General features: G+C 43.9%; 2 protein-coding genes across 6 annotated transcripts in view; one reads left to right on the top strand and one right to left on the bottom strand.

Annotated features, from left to right (window-relative positions):
• dph1 (diphthamide biosynthesis 1) overlaps nucleotides 1-27,450 on the top strand; it is a 42,446-nt gene that overhangs the window by 1,159 nt on the left and 13,837 nt on the right. For all 4 annotated transcript variants that reach the window (XM_061280948.1, XM_061280950.1, XM_061280947.1 and 1 more), the window contains exons 3-9: nucleotides 6,938-7,001; nucleotides 17,876-17,997; nucleotides 20,143-20,297; nucleotides 21,750-21,871; nucleotides 24,903-24,971; nucleotides 25,636-25,792; nucleotides 26,699-26,799. In XM_061280948.1, the coding sequence (XP_061136932.1) occupies nucleotides 6,938-7,001; nucleotides 17,876-17,997; nucleotides 20,143-20,297; nucleotides 21,750-21,871; nucleotides 24,903-24,971; nucleotides 25,636-25,792; nucleotides 26,699-26,799 (790 nt within the window). The remainder of the gene's footprint in view (nucleotides 1-6,937; nucleotides 7,002-17,875; nucleotides 17,998-20,142; nucleotides 20,298-21,749; nucleotides 21,872-24,902; nucleotides 24,972-25,635; nucleotides 25,793-26,698; nucleotides 26,800-27,450) is intronic.
• On the bottom strand, nucleotides 2-7,382 carry LOC133155543 (uncharacterized). Of its 2 annotated transcripts, XR_009714688.1 has the most exons (3): nucleotides 7,248-7,382; nucleotides 2,267-5,767; nucleotides 2-295 (listed from the first exon to the last, which is right to left on the bottom strand). XR_009714688.1 is itself a non-coding variant. In XM_061280946.1 (2 exons), exon 2 carries the CDS (start codon nucleotides 5,753-5,755, stop codon nucleotides 3,821-3,823), a length of 1,935 nt encoding a protein of 644 aa, XP_061136930.1. In that variant the 5' UTR covers nucleotides 5,756-5,767; nucleotides 7,248-7,382; the 3' UTR covers nucleotides 347-3,820. The 2 variants fall into 2 exon arrangements, 1 of the variants encoding a protein (XP_061136930.1); XM_061280946.1 differs by lacking the exon at nucleotides 2-295 and having other exon boundaries at nucleotides 347-5,767.

The raw sequence follows: 27,450 nt of genomic DNA, 5'->3' as shown, positions 1-27,450 counted from the left end.
AGCTTGTTTTAATGGGATTAATCACAAGCTGGTACAGTACATTTTTGCTGATTTTGTAAACATGAGAAAATATTTGACATGACCTTATTTGGTGTTTTCAATGTGCCTTTTTTGAGGATGTGTGAGGAAGCTGGAATGGAGCAGATGACAATGCAGTAGCTCTCAAAGGACTGTTTTTGCTGTGTCTGGTTTATTTTTTTATTTCACTCAAACTTCATGATCTCTCTGAAGTAAGACGACGTATCACCTCTGCCTCCTCCTGTTCCTCTTTACGTCCATCTGTTCCTGTGGCAGCCTTGGCATTGACACACACACACAAAAAGAAAATCAGGCACTTCTTTTCAAGTGGCGAAAAGCAATTTTTATTTTGGCTATGCGTATAAATAAGCAAAAGCAGGGTTGAGTCACATGATATTAAAATAAATTGAAATTACTTTCTTTTGTCCACATCAGAAGCTTGTAAATAAATGTTGCTTAGTGTTACCCATTGTAAAATGCAAATGTCTTATTTTGATAAAACACAAAAGATAAGTTTGCTTTAATGGAAGACTTAAAAATCTTTATGATATTTATTTTGCCACAGGGTTCCTGTAATATCACTATTTGCATCTGCGCTTATTTTAAAGGCACAGACTGTACCATAAAAAGGTTCTTTTATTTCAAAGGAATCATCTAACATTTCCATTTCATATCAGGCAGTTATATCATTACCACCCCGTTATGGACATCCATTACTGTTGCCGTTTTGGATTCGGGGTAGCTTTATTCGTATTTAACATTATGAACATTTGCGTGTTTTATGACAATATGTGGTTTCAGGGTCGAGTGAACAAAATTGCGCTTTAAACATCTTTTCCATCGGTCGGACTGCCGTAAAAGAAAATACGACTACCAAATCAGGCAGGCGCAGAAAAAGCAAAGAGCTAATCAAGTTGTGGATGCGGTCCCAAAGACGGCAAGCAGCGGCCCTGAAGTGTCTCGGCATCCTTGAAAGCTCGTCGCCGTGTTTCCCGGGGAGACTCGTGCACCGCTTTGGGACTTGCTCTGTTTTCCAAGGTCCTCGCACGACTACGGCAGCCAAATGAGAAGCTCGCTCTTAAATCATTCCCACGGCAACAAAAAAAGAAGTCGTACCATGTCATTTGTTTTTGTTTTTTTACCAGCTTCCCATTTTACTTTCTGTGATAAATTTACTTTCTAAACTATCGGGCAAAGCATGGCGGCAAAGAATAGTGCTGAGATTGTTTTCATCTCAAAATATTTTGAAATACAAGCTGTTTTTCCATATTTTTTGAAGATTTTCCAACTTAATAAACAAACATGTTTTGAGTCGAGATTGACATTTGCGCGCACTCTTCATTCTGATTTTTCTTTTCGTCACGTGTGATGGAAAAATGACAAAATCAAGCCTAGTGGGCTTTACTTTTTTTTTTTTTTTGATTTCGTCTTTTCTTTCCTAAATGAAAGGCGCTTCCTGCAGCATCCTCTTCACCCTTTTGTCGGAGGCAGCAGAGTGACGGCTCCTCACCTCTGTCAGCTGCGGCGAGGGCGTGTTATGAAAACCTTTCTCGGCTAATAAAACCGCCCTTTCTCCTGTAATGACCTGTCTCTCACTGTCTGCCTGTGACCTCTAAACCTTTCCGACGCTGCTTTGGACTCGGTTCTATACGTCACACCATCTATCGCTCCGTCTCCTTCTTTTATTATTTACTGCTGCCTCTGCCGGGGATCTTTGGAAAACGTTCAAACTTTGCGATGGGAGAAAATTGGCGCACTGCAGGGGCTCGCGTTCCCGCGGATAGATTTACCGAGCTGAGGTGATAGAAACATCTTTTTACGCCTCGCCTTTGGAAATACAATTGAAAAGCAGAACTATATACAGCGGTACCTTGACTTAAGAGTTTACTCATTGTGATCACAGCCATAACTCAAATCACTTTAATCACAAACCATCTTCACTTCTCTCAGCAACTTCTTCATATTTTCATGGACATGCTAATCCGTGCTAGCTTACTTTCCCAAGTCGACAACATGCACACCTCACTCATGTTTTTCCATTATTTTAAGACCTGCTGATAACTTTCAAGGTTCCTCTGTAGAGCGTAAGATGCAACTAGGTGGCAACAGGATAACTTCTAGAGAAGTTTATCTCTACGTAAATGTCCAAAATAATACTATGGCTTCTCTGGCCCCATAAGTAGAATTGTTTTTGACTGGCCACAGGAACATTGTGTTCCTGTCCCTTTTTTGAGACTTGGTTCTTCACCTTGAAAACTGGAGAGTCTCTAAAGAGTCAGTTTGAGGATCCATCCTGGTTCCATGGCCCGCTCATATGAATTAACTTCAAATTGAAAATCTGCAAGCTTTACCAGACAGGAACTTTTCCACGTTTGTGTTGTCGATCTTCAATCTTGAACAAGTTGGTTCCTCCATCAGAATGGATCAGTTTCACTTGGCCCCGGATAGCTAGGAATTGCTGATGTGTTGATGAAACTGGAATCCGCACCATGTGGCACATCCATTCGTGTTGTACCATTAAAATTCCATAAGCCAGCATCTTGTAACGCACTTTCAGGACTGATATTATGTTTCCTGGTGGTAGTGCTTGATCAGAAGTGTAGAAACATAGTGCTTGCCAAAAATGATGAGAGCTTTATCTTCTGAACGGGGTTCAGCTTCTCCGATTCGTGACCCATCATTAATGAAAGGCGTTGAGATTGCACGCTCCTGAGGTGGGAATGCGTTCAAACTTCTCTTTTGGTACTTCTCAGACTGTCTCAGACCAGTTCCCAAAGACATGGACACCCGCTTTCTTTGTATGTCTTCACATGGGTTATCGTCCTGGATGTATTTGTCTGCTGTCATGGCGACAGCTTCCTTTTGAAGTGTGAGAAAAAGGTCAACACGGTTGTTGTTGAGGCACGTTCCTGTCAATAAGACATCATCAGGTGACACAGAATGGTGCTGGATGCTGTAGTAAAACGGCATACAGATGTTCCTTGGATGATAGTAGCACCTTTCGTCATTCAATGTGACTAGTTCAGCTTGTTTACTTTGAATTTTTTGGGGCGTTAAGCTAAGAATTGTTTGTCTCATTACTAGCTTTCTCTCAAAATTGCATCTCAGAGAGCAAAAACCACCCAAGGCCTGGACTTTGTTGTCAGGAAACTTCAGCCAGATGTTGTTCTTTTTGAAATTTCTCTCTGCGATTTGGAGGAATGGGATGTTACCAATTGATGGACTGTTTTCATCTCTGGTCTCCTGAAGCACTGCAGCTCCGATATCATCGCCTTTCATTCTGTATCCCTTTGAGAAGGTTCCATTTGGGCGAGAAGGAGCAAGGAACTGGTTATATGTCTCCTTTAGATGAAAGAAATTCGAGCGGGGCTTGAAGACTCTCGTTCGCTTTTGTTCAAGCTTGCGATCGCTTCCAAGATGCAAATTTCCAACAATGACCCATCCCAGGTCGAGTTTCTGAGCATAGGGAGCATCCCGCGGTCCATCCACCTGCTCACGTACTTTGTGGACTGAGATGATGTCTCGCCCGAGAAGGAGCATGATGGACGCATTTGGATCCAACTCTGGGATCAAGTTAGCAACCGATTGAAGGTGTGCATGATCAGCTGCGGCGGTTGGTGTCGGAATTTCGGACCTCTTGTTCGGGATACCGTCGCATTCCAGTAGGGTTGGTAACGAGAGGCGCACTTTTCCATCCATAGATTCAATTTTGTAATTTGAAACACATCTCCCGGTAGTTTTTGTCACTCCAGAGCAGGTTTGGAGGGAGTATGGAGCAGAAGGGCCTTGAATGTTAAAGACCTCAAAAAATTGTGAGCAAGCAAGGGACATTGCTCTGCTCGTCTATGATTGCGTACATCTTCAACGCTCTGTCAGGACGGCCACTCGGGTATACTTTGACCAGACAGATTTTTGAGCAGGATCTGGAGTTCTGGTGATCTCCACTTACTTCTGTACAACGAGTACTAACCTCCTCACAAGGTTCTGGGATTTTCTCCCCGTCGTCCTGCGTAGGGGCACTTGGTTCTTGGATTCCCGGCGCTGGTTCAGGAGGAATTGCAGAAATGTGTTTATCAGTCTCACACTTTGCGATGAATTGACAGTTCTTGGCGTTGTGTTGGGTTGACGTACATTTCAAACACACCGCATTGTCTTTTAGGAGCGTCTTGCGTTGCTCCAGCGGCTTTTTACGGAAGCTACGGCATTTCTTGAGCGGGTGAGGCTTTTTCTGAATAGGACATTGTGTCTCGGGATCGTCAATCTCGAAGCGTGGCTTGGCAGGAGTAGGAGAAGAGAGAACGTCAGTTTTATGAACCGAGACAGCATCGTAGAAAATCGGCTTTCGTTGAGTTTCGCCTGCTTTTGAGGTGTCAAGATGAGCTGTGAATTTGAAGCCTGGGTCATTTCGAATTCTCGCTTGTTTTTCAACAAAGTCCACAAAAACATCAAACGGGGGGAAGGATACACGGTGTTGGAGTTTGTAGTTTGTTCCGACAGTGAGCCACTTTTCTTGCAGGTTGAACGGTAACTTTCGAACTAATAAATGGAGTCCACGTGCTGTGTCCAAATATGTAAGACCAGGCAGGTCTCCATCTGCTTTGGCTGCCTTCAGTTCTATGAGAAAGTCACTCAGCTCATGGAGCTTTAAATAATCCCTGTTGATCTTGGGAAAGCTGGCGATTCGTTCAAACAACGAGTCCTCCACCATTTCCGGTGCGCCGTAACACGTTTCCAGTCTTTCCCATATTCTTCTTAGTCCTCTGTCTGCCGAGTTGACGTGGACAGCCCTGATGCGTTTGGCGTGCTCCGCTGACTCCTCCCCCAGCCAGGCCACCAACAGATCCATCTGCTCGCTTGGCGTCAAGTTAAGGTCCTTGATTGCGTTCAGAAAGGACTGCTTCCACGCCCTGTAACTGCACGGCTGATCATCGAATTTGATCAAGCTCGTCGAAACCAGCTCACGCCGGGCTAAATATCTCGCAAAGTCGGCCATTTTAGTTTGATCACAGAGAGACCGATGAGATGTCTGGCTGGACGGGAGATGATAAGAACTCGAACTTGATCTGTAAGCTTCACGACTGTCTTGCATGTTGTTGGAATACGGGCGGGTGGCCGGAGTGTCTCGTGACCGCGAAGGTGTTTTACTTCCGTTCTGGTGATGCGAGTGTTGACCAGAGTAGACATCCGGTGATTCGTAACGCTGCGTCTCATTCCATATCGTCGTCTGTCGGAGCGGCGTTTCGACCTGCTTGGCTACGTATTCTTTGGTGCGCTCCAAAGTGTCGACCGGAGCCTCAAATAGCCGTTCCAGGTTCAGATTGGTACTGCTCCGAAGACTTCCTTCGACGGCAGCTTCCAGGACATCCGCTTCGGCCAGAGCCGCCGCTGCTTCCTGCTGCAACGATAGCATATCCATCTTCGCTTCCAGTTGCGCTTTTTCCACCTTGAGCGACATTTCTTTTCGAGCGTAGGACAGACGTGCTTTTGCTGCCTCTGCTTTCGCCCGAGCTTTGGTCCCCGCCGCCTCGGTGGAGGAAGCCTTTGACCTTACCGAAGCGTGCGAGGCACAAGACATTGTCCGTGCTGATCCTTCTTTGCCGTTCATTCTCCGTCCTCGTGCGAGCTGTAATATGTTCCGCCTCAAAGCCGTTGTTATTGCGCCGCCCTTGGTAAGTATCCTGGATTTACTTTTCCTAGCTTTGCGAACTTCTTTCTTGTCCACAGGTTTATTGATCATAAGGGGGTCAAACTGTAAAATACAAACAGAAATGATGCTTAAAATACAAATATACCCTGCCGTTGCAGATACGCACTAAACTTCAATAGTTGACTCTGAATGATTAAATATTGCTATTTTATTGCCTTATCTTTATCTATATTTTTAAACTAAATTGACTTGTATTACCTAGTAAATCTTTGTCATTTGACCTATACATCATTCAGTGGCAATGCTAAACCAAGACCTGCATGCCACTAAAATAAGATTGTGAATATCTATGATTGAGCTCTTTTGAAGCATTTTTAAAATCCATCCACCCATCCATTATCAATTTTGCCCCCCCCCAAAAATCTTTTATTTGCTTCAGAGACGTCGTGTTTATTAAAAACTTTAACCGGCTATAAAAGTGTTTTTTTTCCCTCAAGGTGCCAGCTGGCTTTTAGAAGTCGCGGCCCTTTTGCGCATGACTGGCCCCCTGAATTTACATAAGCAAATCTTGCAGAACTTGCACCCAGTCATCATTTGTGTAATCCTTCCTTAAATTAGTATGCATGCCTGAAAGAGCAGCGCATCATCGCCCGCTGTCAGAATGCAGAGGATGATGATGACGGCCAAGTCGGTTTTTGGCTGCTTTATTAAAATCCCACGCTAACATGAAACCAGGCCTTTTTCACCGTTGGTTCTTCTCATTCCGGGCGGCGTGTCAGGAAATTGGACAACCCTCATTTGTAAACATGCGGAATCATCAGTAGGACCATCAGTCGTTTATCAATCAGTTCATCCATATTTTATCTTCGCTTTAGGCCTTGTTGGCTGCGTAACAAAAACAACAATGTGGCCTAAATTTGTGAGCAAAAGGACAAATCCAGCCGATGGACGCAAACAAAACGTAAGCGATTATCATCGGACGGATGAATAAAAGCATAGCGGCGCTCCGAACCATCAGGAAGACGGCGCCTTGAAAGAAAGCCGCGGGCTACGGGTTCACGCTATATTTCCAACAGCCCATCAGCTTGTAAAATAAAGCTACAATGCAAGTGTGGCAGAAGGGAAATTGCCCTGAAATGTCATTATTCCTTGCCAGTGGCGCACGCTGGCCTATGAATAGCTTTGCTGCCGCACACTTAGTTGATATCGTGTTGCCGTTCCTCAAAACACAAGCGGCCGTTCCCAAACATTTGCTTCTTCTTCTCATTCCAGTGGCTCTCCAGTTTCCAGAAGGCCTGCAATTATTTGCCTGCGTCATCGCCGACATCATCGAGAGGTAACATTTTGTCTTTAGATGATCAAAATGAGTTTGGGACGATGCAGAACTGAGAAGATATTATTCTTCTTAATTACATCTGGTTTCAGTCGAAGTACTCCATCACCCGGACAGCCACATTTTTCCCCCCTAACCTTCCTTTAGTAAGAGCCTCGATATTAATGTCCTCCGTGCATGATAGTTTGTCTTCTGTGTGGTTTGGCCTACATGTAAAAAAAAGAGTCACAGGTTCTGTAAAGCACTCACCTGAGACCCACGACGGAATACGCAGACAAAAATGTTTCTCTTGCCGTCCCTACGCTCCTCTCTCTGCTCCCAGGGAAGGCTGCCTGCTTGCTAAGTGTCGCCTTGAAGGAAATGCCTCCTGTCATTAAACACCCAGAGCGGGTTCCATTTATAGATGTTAAGTCGATACTAACCTGTTTATAAGATGGAGCAGATATAATGGCCGGCCGGCGCTTCCATGAACTTCGAAACCTCAGCGGATATCAGATCTCTGGATAGCAGAGTCAGGAAAAATGATAAAATAACAAACTTCATTCTGGATTCATCCAGATGTATCGCACGTCTATCGTCGCATCTCTAATACTCCTTATTGCACCGTGAAACTTTCCTTATCGTGAAAACGGGAAAGATCCGAGGCTTTTTGGTCTTATCAGTCCAGGTTCTATCTAACAGAATCAAACATCTACCCGGTCCACGTTGAAAGGTCTGAATGTAACCTTTTATAGAGACTGCTCTATCAACTCTGTTCCCTTTAACGAGATCAGTAAAACACAAATGACTCGAGTCATTTAATGCGCCGTCTTTCCGAGACGGCTAAGATTTTTTTTTTTTTTGCGACGGCGACAGCAAAGACCAGATGGGCTTTGGCACCCGGGCCTCATTCAATCATTCGCCGCGCTATAATCAAGAGTGTTTTAGTAGACCTCCACAGGTCACTAAAGTGTGATGGGAGTTCTTTATCTCTTCCGAAGATGAGACTAATTCTCCGTCTTTGTCCTTTTTCAGCAAAGTCATCATCCCCTGAAATCTAACAATGCGAGTATTTATGTGACGTGATAAGTGTTTAAATAAAATGCAAACGCTGATAAACTTTGATCCCTCTTCACTATTCAGTCTGTCCTCCGAGTAGAGTGTACGATAATAGCCGTCTCGGGTAAGCGGGGTCAGAGTGACCCTCGTGAAAAGGAGTTTTTAATTAGGTGGTCCAAAGTCTGAAAACATTTAACCTTGTCGAAATATTGAATTCGGGAAGGTGTAACGCTTTGCTAGCTAATTGGCTAGCAGGATTAGCGGTTTTAAATGATAATCTTTGCCTGGACTGAATCTTGTCAAAGAAAAATCGGGCTGTTCTGGTGGTAAATTATCCAAAGAGGACAAGAACTCAATTGAGTCTATTATCCTCGAACCTGTACCCCGTTGTCAAACCCGTTGGTCTGGTTTAGCATTTCTCGCTATTGTCAAGCCAGTGACGTAACCTTTTGGGTTTTGGCCCGACGGGCAGACAGTCTTCGGCTTACGAGCTGACGAGCTCGACTCTTCTCAATGGAGCAGAGGTCCGCAACAGCTAGTGGCGATAAAAAGGGCTAAGCTGCCTTCAGCGTAAAGGAGCTTCTGTGGGATGGTCAGCTTATTCCTACTCAGGACAAATTGCCAACTTCAGATAGTTAAAACACACAATACAGTGAAACCGCTGCACCCAGAATAGAATTCATTGACCGTCTTGTCAACGTAGGTTATCTAGATTGGTTATCTCTAGACTGAGGCGGTGATGGCCGGCGGGCAGACGGTCTTTTGTCACCTGAGCTCTTACCTCTTGGATCAATGGGGCAGAGGTCCACAGTGGCCAGAGCAAATAAAAAAGGCTAAGCCGCACTCAGACTAAGGAGCTTCTGTCGAATTGTCAGCTAATACCGACGACAAGCTAGCAGCTGCAGTTAATGCACTTAAAACAACACGATTGTTGTCTTGGCTGAAACCCAACCGATAAATTGTACACCGAGCTCCCGCCGCCGATTGAAGTTGATGATTTATTGCCACGCAAACGCTCTGTCGGGTTTTCCTCAGCTTTTCATTCTTCCTTTTTTTTTGTGTTTGTTGATCTCGACAGTGCGTCCCAGTCAAAGATGTAAACAAAAAAGCTTTCAGGATAAACGATAGCCCGTGCGGACGGGCGGTGATTCATACGCTGTCACCGCACCATATGGTTTGGAGCTTTTGATGGTGGCAGCTGTCTCCTTATGGCTTTGAAAACTACCTCTACCAACATGCTGCTGCTCGGCTGACAACAATAGCGAGCAAGACTGTCCAAATCCTGGGGACCGCCGTGACATTTGATGCTTCATCAAAATGTCTCGTCCAAATTCCGGTCTGCTTCAAGCCAAACACATCTACTTGCGCTCCTGGTCCAGATGAGTTGATCGCACGGTCACAACCTCCTAGCGAGCATGTTTGGAACCTCGCTAACAGATGTCGTTTCATCCTGCCTCAATTGCTTCCGGATGCGATTAATCAACATCCAATTCCAAATAATCGGCACTTCATGTTAATTGATTATGTAACAGTCGATTATGTTGAGGCGAATTCTCATTTTCTATATTTTAGGGCAATTAGCGGCTATCCCCCCCCACACATTTATTTTTATATCACGTAAAAAGCCTTCGGATCCTTCCTGCTAGAATCTGTCAATTTTGTCTACCTAATTTTTATTCATATAGAAACAAGAGCAGGAAAAAAAAAAAAAGAAGATCCTCAAGAAAGAAAGATGTGTAACTAAGCCCACACAGACATGTCCTCCAGCCCCGGCTTTCAATCTTTCAGCAACATTTTGCAATTTGTCACCATCGCAAAGCCCCGTTATAAATAGCGTTTAAAATGCAAAAGAGTCTGAGCTGATGGAGTCACACCAAATCTTCCTCATCATTGTAAATTGCGGCCAAAAGCAACACGCGTTGACTCGAGGCCAAGATTTGTTACACTTTGTATTTGCTTGACAAATCTCCGTCTTTTCCCTTCCTCCACTCGGATTCAATCTGACCCGCAAGCTGTGAAAACGCGCTTGGCAGCTTTGTTACTCTATCCTGCCGGTCCTGAACCCATTCTCACTCTCTACCTTGTTAGATGAGATGCTTTAGTGTCAGTGGGATACAAGTGCCAAGAAAAGTGGAAAGGTGCAAAATACCGCAGAAAGAAAAACGCAATGCCACGGCAAAAAAAAAAACAAAAAAACTTTTCCCGGCTGGACTGAAATAACGTTGACCGGAGTTGGCCTAGATCTTGTTTTCTGTTAGCACCTTGAGGGCTAGCTTGAGTTAAGTGCACTAGGAAATAAAAAAACTTTTCAGAGTCTCCGAATTTGGGGTTTCAATTCCTAAACTATTCGGACGAAAGACCATCGAGACGTCTGTCAAACACGGGTATTCGATGACTCAAAGTAAAAGACCTGTCAGAAGCAACGTGTTGGTAAATCAAGGTACGGACTGCCCACACAGCCCCCGAGGCATCCGCGGGTCCTTAGTCATTGTCGTCTCCATTCCATCAAAATAGATCCATCTGTATTCTGGACAGCGGCTCGAATCGTTTTTTTTTTTTTTGCGGCAGGCGCAGCATTCTGCCTCCCGGGGTAAATGTCAAGACTACCATTAGGAAGAAGGGGGGAGAGGGGGGGGGCGGACTTGTTGGAGCTTTCATATGGTGGCAGCACTTTTATGCTAGGCTGCCAGCACACATCTCAAAGGGAATAAATATCGGCATGCCAGCGTGCCATGTATTGATTTGCTGGCGTGGATATGATCGGTGTTGTTTTCAATTATTCCCCCCCCCCCCAAAAAAAAAGTCTCGTTGCCAAGGTTGCGTCGCCCAATAAAAAAAAGTCTAGTCGTCAAATGAGTGATATCGAAATGACACTCGATTAATTAGTGGTTTCATTGAATCTGCTCAAATGAAAAATAGTTATTTTCTGTCAGCTTGAGTGAGCAGGATAAATTGTAAACAATGGCTTTATTTTATTTTTAAGACGGTGTTCAACTTGTCTTGCTGCGCGGGATAAGCAGTAATTGCTGTCTTCACTAACTTTGACAATATAATACCAAAATAATTCTCGGTTAATTATAACCCCCAAAAATAGTGTCTTCATTTGCCGTAACTCACAACGTCCGGCTCCTGACCGGTGGTTTTATTTTTTCTTCAAGGTCAAATCGACTTCATAGTTAGATGTCAGGACAACGTTGTGCTAAATGAATCAGCGACACCTTTGTTCCTACGAGACCCTTGGACATAAAACCCGACGGTGCACCAAAGTAGTCACTCAGCTCAAATGACATCTCATCCAGGAGGACATGATGTCCAAAACAGACTTGAAAACTCAATTGCTTCTGACACGGTACAATACACTATCTTCTCGCCGGCTCACACGTGGAAATTACCTCAACTGTCATGGCAGTAAAGTAAATTTGTTCTAGCCGAGAAGGAAATACCGCTTCTTGTTCAACTTGGACCCCCCCCAAAAAAACGATTGTTTATTCCTAATGTCCGCCACTTGGCTTCCAAATGAGAAGTGGCAAATAGTAATGAGCACAAGATGACCGCCGGGTTAGACGATTGAAATCTCATTTATGGTGCAATGATAGAAACGTATTTTGCTTTCTTAACGGCAGTAGTGAAGTTGACTCGGCGTGGCCTTGATGGCTTCCTCTCGTCCCACGTGTCCTTGAAATGGCGGATGAATTAGAAACGATCCGCACTACCTATAAAAACGTTTTGGTCTTAAGCACATGCTTCGAAAACACGTCGTCGCCGTTGAAGTTTGGGTCGATGATTATTCCGCGAGACGACCGAGGACCTCGATTGATGGTTTCGCTCTGTACTTCTCGCCACTGAGTAAAGAAACGAGAAAAAACGGCCGACTGTTAAACCGTAAATGAAGGACAACTTTATCAGGCTCGGCGAAAATTCAGCCCGAGTGGCCGTTTGCAAACATGAAATGATAGATGAGATGATAGACGGCAGCTCAGGGAAATTGTGACAAGCAACATGAGAGGAGGGAGGGAAAAAGAAAAAAAAGACGCCGAGGCCGAAATGACTCGAACCGGCAGCGTGACAGATGATGCCTATCGGCCTTGGGGATGAGTGAAAGAAGAATTAGATGAATTTGTCCTCATCAATTGCAACCAGAAAGAGCTTTCATAATCATTAGCGCTATTTATCATCCTTCATGTCACGGGGAGCGTGGCTTAAAAGGCCGCGGCTTGATAAATAATGTTGTCAGAGCGTAAACGCAAAGATGCAAGTACGGTATTTAAGTGTCAACACGTCTTGTAAATATTTGCCAACAATCATATCCAGTCGCTGGCATTCAGACATCGAGTGATAAACTCCAAATACAGTGGTAGGTTCAATTTAATGCAGGTTAGTTTGGATGTCAAAGCAGTTTTCCCCATTGAAATGAATTGAAACCTCATTAATGCGTTCCAGTACACCCCAAAAAACACCAGCATTTCTTTTGAGAGGTTTTTAACCAAGACAAAGTATACAAAAAGTGAAAGTAGCGCTTCAATTTATTCTCCACCTTGCGCTAGCAGGATTTGCCAAGTCAGGCGTTATCCTGCCCAAACCATCTCTTCTTCTTTCTTCATCAAAATGTTCCCTTTTTTCCTCATTTTGTCCATCAACTCTTTTAGTGCCTAGCCCATCAGCATCTGTTGTCTCCTAAATGACTCCGCCCTTGTCACTAAGTGCGGAAATCACAATCTAATGCTCAATACGACGATACGTGTCCCTCGATGGCCATAACAACACATTGCGGCATGACGGCGCAATAACGACCCTCTTGATGGCGCCATTTTGATGCCAACGTAAATGGGACTTGACTTAGTGACTGTCAAATTCAATCACATGGTTATTGCTGGAAGTTTTGGAGCACTGCCAGGCATTTTTTTTTCGGACCGAGACATTACATTACACCAAGATAAAATGACGCCGGCTTCACCCTGCTCCACTTTCTCTTCTGCTCGGGTCCGGTGCCAAAAGCCCACTCTGGGATACAAAATAGACTGATGGTTACTGATACCTAAAATGTAATGGAATAAGAGATGAGCCAAGGGGGGTGGATGCTTTACCCCACGACTCGCTATGCAAATACGCCGAACACGCTTATTTGAGCTGTCAGCGGCATTCGCGCCTCTCGCTGACCCGTTTGTCTCGTTGCTCGCGGGGAGACCAGTCTTGGATTTTTTTTCTATCATCTGGAGTAACTTCTGCTGGAGTCCATCCATCACAGCGTGGTTTGAGTGAAAGGCAGATGGATTTCCAATTTTTCAAACATTTGCCATCCTCCAATTTATAAGCGAGCTGCTGGAGGAAAGTCGCACACCCGCTGGGAGAACATGCTAAGCCAACAAAAGTGCCTTTGACTCATTTTGTAAACGCGCTGAGCAAATATTTTGCTGCTGCCAAAACAACATGAGGTTGTTGTGAATGGATCTATATTGCAATATTACTTCAAAGGTCATTCTAATTACGCTGTAACATTACATCCCAAATCCCCTAATTAGAAATTCGTGTCGTTTGTTGTATTGACCGCGATTTAAGAAGTATGCTCTCCAGAACACAAACTGATTTAAAAGAATATATATATTTTGATTGACACTGTTGCAAATGTATTCGTCCAGCAATATCGGGTTTGATGCAGATGCACGTTCCGATGTTTGGCTGAATAAGATTCCGATAACCGGTTAATTAGTCGAATAATTAAAACTATATATTCACTTTACAACAAAGAGAAACAAAAGAAAACTTTTTTTATTATTATTTTTGCAGGGGTGGACTGTAAATAAATTTGAAACAGTCGCATAAAAAAATCAACCTGCATTATTGTCGGCAGTATCGACCGGAATTTCACGTGCCCCCGTTTAGCAAAAACTCGTAAACAAACCCTCCCGACATGTCATTTGATCAAGAAAAAAAACGATCAAGAAAATGGCCGGCATGATGATTTTAGTCTCCTTCCCAACCGCTATAATTTGAATGAGTGAAAAGGCGCTCGAAAAGTGAAGTAAATTGCTTCCAAGGAAAATGGCACGCTGGCCGTGATTTACATTTCAATGGGCAAGTTGATGCTGAAATGGAAACGCTGGAAATTCAGACATTTTAACGAGATCATCGAGAGAACGACCAAGTGACTTTTCTCGCATCAATGGCACCGTTTTTTTTTTTTTGATGGACATTGTGTTATTGAATTACTGATATTAGCTAGCATAGTAGCGAAATATTTCAATGAGATTTATTTTAGTAGGGTCGTCAATTCAAATTTCACATTTGGACTGATTGGTTCAGGAATCACAAAGTTGGATCGTTCTGACCAATTTGACTCAACTGAGTCACGCCCAAAACAAACTTTGTGTGCCCGCTACAGATAAAGCTGCATATGGAGAAATTTCAATTATCCGTTTGACTCCGAAATGACGACATTTTATCCATGCTGGGTCAACAATCCTTGAAAGTTAGTAGCTCAAGCAAACAAACAGATGGCCGAAGAAACACAAATACAGCACCGCGCTGTTTGTTTGGCCTTGGCAGAGATCCACGCTACTGATTTTCATTTCAGGTACGGTCTCTTCAAGAAAAATATGCGTGCCTATTTTTTTGCCAAGTCGTTTGGGTGCCCATGTTTTGGTCCCGGGTGGTTTTTCTTCCCGGCCTTCTCTTCGCCTGCTGTGACATGCAACCCACAACGCCAACAAGTTTGAACTTTCCAGACTCATTCCATCTCCCGCCACGCTAAAGTAATAATCATGCCAGCGGCTATTTTTGTCAACCTTATTAATGTCTTCAACTGTTGCTAAAACAGAAGAACAGTACATTCCACTCACAATGAAAATCTTTCTGCGTGGGAGCATCCATGAAATCCACCCGCCTCGTCCTCGACTAGTTTTTTTTTTTTTGCGGCCTAGGAGTTTATTACAAAGATTCAGATCGTTTGGTAGTTTCTCATCCGTATTGAGTCTTACGCTGACGACCTAATTAGGAAGAGCTGTTATTCAGTTCACAAGCTTCTCTGACATCTTAATTAGATCTTAATGACATTTCGGTTAGCTCGGAAATGACTGAAACCGTACATAAAACTGAAAAGTGTCTGACATCGGAGATAAGGAAAAGATTCTGACGTTTTCATCGAATTTGTTCCTTATAACGTATACGAAAAAACGACCCGGCTGTATTTCCTGCGTTAGACGTATTGCGAAGGAGATTTGATTAACACCGATGCTCTTTCCATTCCATCTCTCGCTGTCTTTCACTCCATCTCCTCGTCTCCGTCCCGTCGGGATGCAGGACGGAGCGTGGCTCGGTAATTACCCCGCCGTGTCCGAGCGGCATCGCATGTCTCGTATCGGACTCTTAATCGAATTCCTAGCGTTTATTACCGTGGCAGTTTAGTACACCGCCTATGCTAATGACGAGATAGGAGAGAACGTGAGAACGCTATATCTGGAAGATGGATGGCTGATTAGATACAAACGCCGTGTGCATTGTTCTGCATACTCTGCAGTGGATTATTTTTTTTTTTTTATGAATACAGCGCAAATTGTATTTCCATAAGTAGCGGGAATACCGCATCTATGACAATTTGGCTAGTCTGAGTTAATCTAAATTTGGAAACTAAAATGATTACTATGCAGTCCTGATGTGATGCAGTGGTCAGATTCCAACCCGAAGGTTCTGATCCTGACCTTCTGAAACTCTTATCGATGTGTCCTTGAGCGAGATAGTGAACCTCCAATGACTTCAAAAGCATCAATCAATCGGCATCAATCGTTGACCAAGGAAACCGTGTCAGTACATTTTTCTGACGTTCTCCTGTCATGTAAATCGTGATAGTCGCAGCAGATTGAATTCTGTAGACCAAACAATCTAGTCTAGCAATTTGCAGAAATGTGCATCGGAACTATCGGGAGAAGCTTGAGCAACGATCGAAAAACACAACAAAGAGAAATTTCAGGCTGGCCGAGTCAGTCACCAAATCTGTACCCAATCGAGGATGCATTTTACCTCCTCAAAAAGGAAGACTGAAGAATCAAACAAAGCCTGGAACAGCAAAGGCCCCGGAAAAGCATTTCAGTGGATTTTCAATGGCCAGCCACCATTTGAGTACTTTCCGCACAACCAGCAGTCAGATGTCAGAACAATAGATGGAAGCGAACGAGAATGTTTGGCGAGCGTAATTATCCCCCGCAGTCGGCTCGATGCACACAACAGAGACGAAACCTCGACAATCGTCGGGGTAAGTGATTCCCATTTCCAAGGCAAATATTCAGAGTCGTTCAGTGTGTGTTGCGGGGGCTCAGCTGCTACCGCCCTTGACTTGAGAGGCGTCATTAGGTGGAAAAGGGACAGTGAAAATAGGCAGCGAAAACGCCGCCATGATGAGGAGCAGCCCCGGGAGCCAACAAACCAGATTACATCAGAGAAAGGAGGGGGACGCTAAATAGAAACTTTGACTGAAGCCCCTTGTGAGGAGCAAAAGCGGGGGATAAACACTGCGAGTGAAAGATTGGCCAGCGGGAGGCTTATTATCAAGCGTCCGTCGGTATCTCCACATTGTTCAGTTTATCGCTCGTCTCCGTTCCCCCGGCCACTTTTGTCTCATCTCTCTTTCACACCTCGGTCAAATCTGTCAGAATCAAGCTTGCTAACGGCGGCTTCATTTCAAGCCATCTCAAGAACAAGGCCTCAAGCATTTTCCGTTAACCTTCACGATCCGCCTGAGCATTTTATTTGCCTATAAAGAGCAATGAAAGTATGCAGTCGTTTTTCTATAGGGGGACGGACCATTTGTTCCTAACAAATCTTCTGTCGGTCTTTCGGCAGCAGTATAATTAAGTTTTGTTCCAAATGATCTGACACACGTGCAGTCAGTCATTTATTGTCCTGTTGCTCTGCGTCTACTATTCTCTTTACTGCAACATGTTTTGCTGATTTGTATCATAAATATGTTTGCTAAGAGCCCATTACACGCTAAATTGCTTACACGTAGCAACATGCCAGGCATCTTGTTTCTTTAGGGTCGGGGAGTTAACTGCGTTGTAAAATGGCGAGAGGGGAGTGCAAGTCATCTGTTTCTTCCATGAGCAGAGGTTGCATGCATTTAAGTGGCAAATGATTGAATTATTATTTATTTCTTGACTTGTTTGTTTTTATTTGTCTTATTTTTCAGAGGTTGCATGCATTTCAGTGGCAAATGATTGAATTATTATTTATTTCTTGTTTGTTTTTATTTGTATTATTTTTGACTGAATATTATTATTTTTTTATTGTATTTTATTTTATTTGTATTTTGCTTATTTATTTATTCATTTATTTATTTATATCATTTTCTTGAACGTGTCGATTTGAAGTTTGTACTCATGATGCAAGAATCGCACACCCCGAATACCAAACGATCAACTTATCGATTCTTATGCTTACCTCTACGTGGAGCTAATTCAGATGCGTGTACGTTGGCTGGCGCGAGACCAAATTGAATTCTATTTAAACGTCCACATTAAAGTTTAATGCGAGGAAGCACTTTATTGATCGGGACTCCAACGGCCGAGCGGGACGTTAATGAATAAAAATGGCAATCCTACCAAAAGGCCTCAATTGATGGAGTGGACTCTGACGGATTGTCTCTCACAGTCTGCTCGAAAAAACCTTCCTGATACCCCGCGACTCGGCCATTGATTGATGTCGCGTACTATTTGGTCATTTCTCTCCGCTCGTAAGCGAACGCGATTGATCTTATTCAACTCTCCGCGACAATCGATCCGAGCGACGGTTGGCAGCCGAGCGGGATGTGCGTCGGTTCTGCACTAATTAGCGTCGCTCGCCGCCGGCAGGTTCACGGAAGCGGATACCATCGTGATGGGGGACGTGACGTACGGGGCTTGCTGCCTGGACGACTTCACCGCACGAGCCTTGGGAGCCGACTTCATGGTGCACTACGGGCACAGCTGTCTCGGTGAGTCTTTTCTCCATTTGTTGGATTTCTTTCTCCAGTCCAATCTGCGGTCTCGACGTTCATAACCAAACCTTGCGTGAACAAAACCCGATCAGCCTTTTAGGTTAGGAAACAGCTCAGCATTTTCTCGTTATTCTTTCAAGGCGCAGATTAATCTGCAATCGATTTTAGACAATCAATCAATGCTAACAACCGTCCGATCGGGACGACCTACAAGATGGTTGAGTGCGAAGTATTGATCAATCGCAACGTACATTTGTACCAGGATACCTTCCGCTCCGTCAGACCTTTCGGAGCCCAGACATGGGCCAATATTGACCCAGCGGATCAATGAGGAACATACATTAGAGGTGTCCTCCGCCTTCTCTCGGACCTTCACCCCTCCGGCCCCGGCTTGCCGTTTTTTTTTTTTACAGAACGAGCGAGGAAACCCAAATCGATCGCTACTGCTACATCGCCCCGCTTCTTCCAAATACCAGAACTAGTCAGCGGAATTTTAATGCGCTCCACTTTCGAGATAATGTTTTACTGATGCCGCTTTATGTTTACATCCAAGATGGGACACGTTGGTGCGTGGAGAACGCAACAGAAGCAAATATTTAATGAATTCCCAAGTTTGATGTTGTTTGCTCAAGCCGGCGTCCAGAGTGAATACAAGCGATGCGCCGGTTTATTAAAAGCTATTTTTGAAACTTGCGAGGAAGAATACCTATTTTGTCTTGACCTTTCTCCATCACGACCGACACCTGTGAGAGATCAAAAGCGCCATTGTAGCTCATAGCGGACCCGTCTTCCACTTTCATGTTTTCACTCATCGTTCTTCTTTTCGACATCGCTGTCATCTCCACCCCCCCCCCCCCTCCATCATGGAGCTCCTCTAGGTTTAGACCCAGATTGTGAAAACAAAAATGAAAATAGATTGCTTTGGAACTCTCAGACAAATGTTCACACGTCCCTTTCAATCAATGCTCAATATAAACAGAGAGAGGAGCCGTGTTAGTTATTTTTATCTTATCAAAGACCAAAAATAAGAACAGCAAACCGGGAGAGTCTAACATCTGAAGGTCTACAGGAACGTCGGCTATAGTCGTGTTCTTCTTCAGTCCAAAAACTAGCTGAACTTGAAATGCAGACAATCACACACCTCTGCTGGTTTCAGACATCTTTTGGACCTTTTTTATTCAACAATCCACATTTATACAATTTTATAAAAAAATCATAATAATAAAAAATATTCTCCATAAAAATAATTTCAAAATATTCTCATAAAATAATTTCAAAATATTCTCATAGAAATAATTTTATAAAATTATTTTATTTAAAAACATTGGCCATCACGATAAAGAATCAATGCCCGTCAATGTCAATAGAATTAACCCCATCAAGTTTGATAATGAGCCTAAGGTAAGATATTAAGGCGTTTGGTTAATCACCCGAAATCATTAAGTCACGATTTCCAGCCTCGATAACCGCATTGATGAGGTCAGTGAGTTCTGTCCATCTTATTGACTGCGTCTCTAATTGTAGCGTCTTAAAAGCCGGCCGGCCGGCTGCCATCCTCACTCCAGCGCCAATCGATTGTTTGCCCTTTACCTTTTGAGAGTGCCCATAAACAATTGACGGTTGCAAACTCCATTGCAGCCTCCACTCCGCTACTCCAACCCCTCCCCCCTCATGATGTATTCAAGTCCTTCTTCAAACTCCCAATTCCCAATCCATCTCCCCCCCCCCCGCTCGGAACGGATATCATAAATCACTTGTGTTGTCAGCTCTCTGACAACACGCAGTTGTTTTGTAACGCACATAGTCACCGGGATCATACGAAAGCATAAATGCTCGTCCTCCATCCTCAATTTAATAACAATTTCTCCTCCCTCTCTTCTCCGGCTGCTTTCGGTTCTTGTGTAGCGATCCATTTCTCATTCCTCGTTACGCTAATCTAGGCCACTAAATACGACACGCAACGTAAGGGGCCGACGACGCCTCTGCAAATTCATCGGCAGGTTCGGATGCATCACACGTATGTCCTCACCAACATGTACCGTGCACTCACGTTCGAGGGCGCCATCAATAGTGCATGTGCTCACCTGACACAACCGTTTGAATTATTTAACGGCTTTTTCTTTTTGTCTCGGGTTTCCGCAGTCCCCATCGACTCCACCGCCGGGATTAAGATGCTCTACGTCTTTGTGGACATCCAGATGGACAACGCGCACTTTCTGGACACGCTCAAGTTCAACTTCCGGCCCGGACAGTCCCTGGCGCTTGTCAGCACGATTCAGTTTGTGGCTGCGTTGCAGGTGATGGAGCTAAAAGTGTTTACGATGCCTCCAGTGAATCGACATTGAATCGATTATTTTGTCCATGAATGAAAAAACGTGTTTTGAGTCCCCTTTATTTCAGACTTTTAAGTTTTCCTTAACCAAAAAGTAAACAATCAAGCGATTGTGAAAAATCACGATTAAGTGTTAGTTGTCGATTAATTGTCAATCGATTGATCGGGTCTTCAATTGATGAAAAGCGCCCATTTTTCTAACATACCATCGCTTGGGGGAAAAGGAGAAGTGTATTGTCACTGTAATCATGCACTTTTTATGTTAATGTAGCTTTTTCGAAAATCTCCTCCCTTACGAGTCGGCGTCATCACAAACCTGTGATGCAATCCTTACGTTTTCCATTTCACACTATCAAGTATTTGCGTCTTCATAGCGTGAGTAGGCTTGCATCAATATCCCAGCGTATGTCTTGGAAATTTATGAAACAGAAAACCGAGTTCAACTGGAGAAACCCGTAAAAAAGTTATTTGGGATTTGACGCCTGCTCAGCTGCTTGTTGCCATAAGCTATCAAATTGATTTTGCTTTATTACCTGTCGTTCTATAATCATGTTATCCTTTGAGGAAGCTCTTAAAGGTCTCCCCTCATTTAATTGCTGTTAAATTTAAACCACGCGGGTCATTTTTATTGTTTTTTTTTACCGAGCGAGCGGCCAGTGTACATATTTAGCTGCACCGTATGAACTCCGCCTCCAGCCGGCGTAGGCTGCTGGAGCGCTCCGACGGTTTGGGCGGCAAAAGCTCAGAGTTCAGCCTCTCTCCCCGGCGTCGGTTGCCTTAAATTAGCTTTTAATCGTTCAATTCATCCGTCATCCTCCGCGCGCTGCGGCTAATTTCTTCTCAGCCGCTCTCATCCCGTGTACAGTCGGATTTATTCCGTGACACAACCCGGCCGGCGCTTCCGAATCAACTCGGCAGTCCTGTGACGGAGAAGAAGCCAAGTCGTTAACAACCGAGAGACGATGACTTTCGGGATCACGTCTCCAGCGTAATCTTTTCTGACCTCTTTCTCCGACTTCCTGCCCTAGTTTAATCTCGACATATAATTTGCATAAATCTCCCACTTTGCCTGCTTTAGGCTTCACTGTTGCTCTTATTTATTTATTTTTCCCTTTCTCTTGTATGGAATAGAAAGAAGAAAAGATTTGTAGGCGGAGCTACAAAAACATGACAAAATATGTGTGCAAAACGAGGCAATCGTGGAGGTGGGGTGGGGGAGGTGATGAACAATGATAAAAGCCCGCCGGCGTGTGCAAAGAAATATGAAAAATGTCTGAGTGAAACGACTTGATGAATATGTCATGGCGTGAAAAGCGAGCATAGCATTAATGGAACGCGCACGCTAATGGAAAAAGTGATCGGCAAGCGTCGTCACGGCAACAGTTGGAATTTTTTATCTTTTTTTTCCCCCCCACAGGCTGTGAGCGCAGCCCTCAAGCCCGAGTACGACGTGCTGGTGCCACAGTGTCGACCTCTGTCACCCGGAGAGATTTTGGGCTGCACCTCTCCTCGCTTGGACCGTGATGTCAATGCCATCATGTGAGCATTCCTCTTCCACGCTTCTCTGATTAGCACCGACCGCCATGGCCGTGGCCCTTTTTACTCGACCAATAATGGCTGTGACATCACAGCGTGACAAGTAGATAGGACTGGGTGCCTATTTTATTTTACGGGCGGCCAGAAACAGGCGAAGCTAAAAATAACATCACTCCGCTCGCTGCTATGGTGGCAGACAAGCGCTCTCATACACCCACATCAACTTTTCAATTTATTCTTTTTTTTTTTTTATTCCTAGTCATAAATTACCTTCAACGACTACAAGGAGACTTATGACATGACATTATTCATTTTTTTTTCCCTCCCACGTATTTTTGCTTTGAGAGGACAGTGATGTCTAACCTTATTTCCCGTCTTGACTGTTTTTTTTTTTTTTGCGAGCAGCGAGTCTCGGAGGATAAAGAACAGAGGATATTTTACATCATATTGTTTGTCTACATGCGTTGCTGCATCGTTTGTGTTCAAATATCCATTGCGCAAAAGCTTTAAACAGAACCGCATAAATGCTAATCATTGCCCATGTTAGAATTAGCTAGTGGACTAAAGGCCCCACGTTTTTTTTTTAAGCACACAATATAGAATTGTTTGTATTCTGTGTTTAGTTTGACAGTAAACTTCAACTAGAGTGCTGGAAAATATTATCATAGGTCATTTCCCGGAAGAAATAACGCGGAGGCGTATCACTTGCTCCTTGTTGGCCCGCGTGATTTTGAAGCCTCCCAGAGTACGAGATTATACCGACGGGACAAGGCCAAGCTCGACTCTATATGCATAAGATAGGCCTCGGGGGGGAGGGGGGATACAAAGGTGTGAGTATGCGCTCTCCCACGTATCTTTGATGGAAAAAGCAAAAGCAAAAGGGTTGTGGCTCCTCACCTACTAATCCAACGTGCCTTTGCTTTGATGTGTGTCAGGCTGTGATGAGGCGGAGAATCGATTGGTTTGTCTGAGATTCGCTACGCTCGGCTGTCTCCAGCGTTCCCGCTGCGTTGCTCTGTTTCTGCTCACCCGCGCACCTGCATCGCTCGGAAAAAAAAAAAAAAACAACAACAACACACGGCAGAGTGCATCTAAAGCTGCATAATTGCCGTGACAACATATTTATTTTGTTTCCACTTCCATGGAGGAGCTGTATTTATCTGTTCATGTTTTCCCCGATTACAATTAACACGTTGACATGGGCCATGTCCGAAAAATAAACTAAACGCTAAACTGTTTTAACATTACCGTCGTGTTTAATTTGAGCCAATTAGTCACATGGACAAAGCGTTCCGACTCAAATCAACCAAATTGCTCACCCGCATTGAAAGAACTTGAAATTGATTAAATACCGCGTATTCATTTCGGTAATGATTGCATTTGAAGGTTTTCACATCCTCGATTTGTTATTCTTCCTCAAGCCACTATGCGCTGTATATATAATTGATAAATTGACGACATCCACTCATACGCCGACTACTAATCGCCCAATATGCAAATGCAAAGATGGCGGCGTTGCATAATGCAAGAACCTTATACTAAAAGCACACTTAATAAGAAGAATACATTATTGATGGCGGCGGGCGGCTGTGATCGACGGGGGAGAGGGAGGTTTTAGCAAAAGCAGCCTCCTCCACCCGAGTCTGTCACAAAAGTGTAGCTAGCTCATTGTTCACGCTATTATCACGGCAGGGCCTTGGATCTTTCAAGCGCTGGAAGAGAGAGACCGCCAGAGTGCATTTTTACAATCAATCCTTTGGTGTGATGTAACGCATGCATAGAGAGCTCTTAGTGTGTGCTTTTAACAACACACACACACTCGAAAAGCTATCAAATCTTGGCGGTGTGTGTGTTTTCAGCTAGAGTACACAGCTAAGCATCAACAGCTCTTTCCTGGCAGCGATAAACGTTGGGCAATCGGTGAGTTTATTTGCACACCCTCCCGAGACTGGAGGCAATAATGAGAGGGGGTGAAATTGTCCTCAGTGTGGACTGTCCAGTGTTTACGCTTCATTTTAATTGAACTTCCAAGAGGAAAAGAGTTTTGTTTAGCTTGTCTGTCCAATTCAGAGTTGTAAACTCCTGTAATGACACACGGATCCCTGTAGATGGCGCTGTTTTGTCATTTTGAGATCAACACAGCTAATGAGTCGCGTTACAAAAAGTCTTCAATCTACATTGAGGAGAGAATAGTCGGAGAAGGTGTTGCCAAGATGGTGACTTTTCGTTTTTGTTCAAAAAGCTGCATGGCGTCTTTTTCCAGCGCCTCTCCTCTGTGGCACATCACAACTGGAGGGAGTTGCCACCTCAGGCAATGTCCTCACTCAGGGGCGAGAATGTCTTCAATCTCTCTCCAAAGCCTCTTTGCACTCTGCACCCACAAATTCTACCAACAATGTTTTTTTTAGGGCTCGACAATGTGCCGAGTGGACTAATAAATGTCAATCCACAGACAGAGTGGACCGGCTTCGCTCTCCGGGGAGGCAATAACTGAAAACCGTCTCAGCGTGTGGAAGAAAAGCGCTTGAGTTAGCAACCCCCCCCCCCCCCCCTTTCCCATGTAATTAGCATTTTTTTTTCCTTGGTTTATTTTTAATTATTATTTTTTTTAGATTTAATTTCTATTGCTATATGCTGCGTGATGCAGTTCCTTGGCGCTCTGGAGAGAATTGTGATCTAAAAATAGATCTGCCTTGGCTGGTGTTTTCAGGCACTTGCATGCTTGGCTGTTCTTTCTGTTTGTACAAACCGCCCACGCTCGGAGTCCGCCGAATCCCCAGTCGAAGGCCAAGGGTTAATTGAAAGGCCTCGCGATCGCTGTAAACAGCAAGTTCCGATCGGTGGGGGGTCATGTTCCCCGGACAGCCGAGCTAGGCTGATCCTTTGCTTCGGCCTCGAGGCGCCGGGCCCGCTTGGTCCCGAGTCGTTGTTTACAAGGTGGCCTGCGGGGAAAGAGTGATGGCAAAAGGTTAAAACTGATTTTTGAATTTACATTTCTCCTGATTTCCTGTCTTCATTCTTTTGGTTCTTTTAGCTATTTGGGTGATGGAAGATTTCATCTGGAGTCCATCATGATTGCAAATCCAGATATTCCTGCCTATAGGTATGAGAAATATCCATCCATCATGAAAGAATAATGTATTGTTGTTAGTAGGGCTGTCGATATCGAATATATTCTCGGAAAAATCATTTTGTTTCGCATTAGTATATTTCGAAATTCGACTATTATTGCTTGTTTTGTGAAAAAAATGACTCGATTACTAAAATGATTGTTGAATAATTTGATACTCGATTAGTTGTCGATTCACCCGTTAATTTTTTTTTGTTGAGTGTCGACCAGGCATACATTTTGCCTTTGATTATCAAAATACAAAAACAGTCATAAACATACTATCGATAAATTAATATCTGACATTACCAATCAAAACTGCGATTTATTTATTTACTTTTCTGTGTCCTGATTAGACTCGGCGAGGATCAAATGCAGTTTAGAAGATTGTTTGTTTATATGCAAAGTGAAATTGTGTTCTAGGTAAACGCTCGGCCGCGCAGCTCAGCGGTCTCCATCACAAACAAGATTTTAATCTCAAGCGACGGCCCGCTATCTAGCAAAGCAGATTAGATACTCTGAAGTAGCTCCAGTTTACACCAACTCCTGTCATACCTGATATGTTTCCGTGATTGCATTTTTAATCTCGTCTTGCATTGGGAAAGTTACCCGAACAATCGGTGCTCAGATCGTCGATGTTATTTATTCCTACGTGCAGATACGACCCCTACAGTAAAATCTTCTCCAGGGAGCACTACGACCACGAGGCCATGCGCGCCTTGAGGCTGGACGCCATCCGCAAGGCTCGCTCGGCCCAAAGGTGGGGGCTCATTTTGGGCACGCTGGGCCGGCAGGGAAATCCAAAAGTTCTGGAGGTGAGTCAGTGTGTGTGTTTTGTTTGTGTCCCGAGGCCTGCTGTGCAATAGTTTGTATTTCACTTTGACATTTTTAGTAACACGAGGTCCCAGCGCTAGAAATCATCTCTGGGAAAGCAAATGTTTTGAAACAAGGTAGAGCACAAGCCAAAAAATAATAATGATAAAAATTATTCCTCGGCCACAGATTTAAAATAAGACTGATAAAAAAATATATAGTCAAATAAAATATATCTAATTATAAAATATATATATATATATATATATATATATATATATAATAAAATATATAATATGTGCATATTCTGATTCGTTAGATTTGTGTCGATCCGCCGTTGCTACATTATCATCGTGATCGAAATTTCTCACCCCGTTCCCGCGGCTCGCCGCTCCAACAGCCCAGCCCGACTTTAAACCCACACGAGCATTATCAAACTTTGCAGGGCTTGACGGTACCTGCAACCTTCATGGTCGAGATACCCCAAGACCCCGCTCGGCACCGAACGTATGATACGCGTTAGCACGTATGCTAATCTACTACGTGAGGCACATCTCAATGTCATCGATGAAATATACATTCAAAGACATATGGCGAGAAAGAGAGAGGTTATATTTTAGCATAAAGGAGGAGGGGAAGAATTGAAGCAGGATTTACTAAGGGCTGAACTTCTCTGCCTTATTGATCTGAAGATTAAATAGTGGCGTGCCAGATAACGCTTGAAGTATAGTCTGGGGGGGAGAAAAAAAAAAATCAACTATTCGCAGTCAATTGATTGCTCACCTTGGACAAGATAAAAATGTGACTTTTAATATTGGTTGGAATTCAATTTGAGCACAACTTGACGAATCACGCTTTGAGACAAGAATGACAAACTCAGCAAACTTCTACTTGTGTTTTCTCTCGAGCACTTGGAATCAAAGCTGGAGTCGGTGGGCAGGAGCTTTTCCAGAGTTCTCCTGTCCGAGATTTTCCCCAGCAAGTTGGATCTGCTGCCCGATGTTGACGCGTGAGTGAATGACATGCGCGCACACACACTAACATGATTTTAAAAAATAAAAAAAGTAGGTCACATGTTCATCTTAAGCGTTCAAATGTTCCCCACTTGTAATAAGACGTTTGAGTTTGACGATTCGGTTGCATTTTCATGATGAGCGTGTGATTGTGACGACCGAGGGCACTTTTGTAATATTGCATTTTTGGGAAATTTGTTTGGGCGATGACAATGAATAATAGCTTGCTTTGTGTTCTTTGCTTAAGGCTTGCAAATAAAAGCATCCTCGTGGCCTTTTCCCCTTTTGTTTGGCTGCCACAATGGATGCGTGGGGGATTTAATGTACTCTCTTTGAAAAGGTCACAAGTTTTCCTTTTGCGGCCGTAATATGTTCCTTTTATTTTCTGGTCCGTTCCCCCCCCCATGCTATGAGAAAGCTACAGCCCAATGCTGTGTTTGGGAAACTTTGTTTGTTTGTGTTCAGATCCCTGTTGCTTGAAACATTGCAACATCACACAATCCCCATTGTATGTGTAAAAGTGTAATTCTGTTTATCTGTTGTTCAATTTTGACAACTTGAACAGCTTGAAGCCTCATTTTATTCCAAGAATATTTACCTGCCACACTGCCGCTTATTGTGAAGTGAGCTGAGTCACCTGCCGCCAT

The sequence above is a fragment of the Syngnathus typhle genome, linkage group LG6 (assembly GCF_033458585.1).
Source record: "Syngnathus typhle isolate RoL2023-S1 ecotype Sweden linkage group LG6, RoL_Styp_1.0, whole genome shotgun sequence".
NCBI lineage: Eukaryota > Metazoa > Chordata > Actinopteri > Syngnathiformes > Syngnathidae > Syngnathus > Syngnathus typhle.
The sequence above is the reverse complement of the archived record's forward strand: the minus strand, read 5'-3'. Positions and strand labels throughout refer to the sequence as shown.

What these genes read in the sequence shown, in the direction of transcription:
- LOC133155543 (XM_061280946.1), bottom strand. Translation starts at nt 5,755, where the DNA reads ATGATCAATAAACCTGTGGACAAGAAAGAAGTTCGCAAAGCTAGGAAA.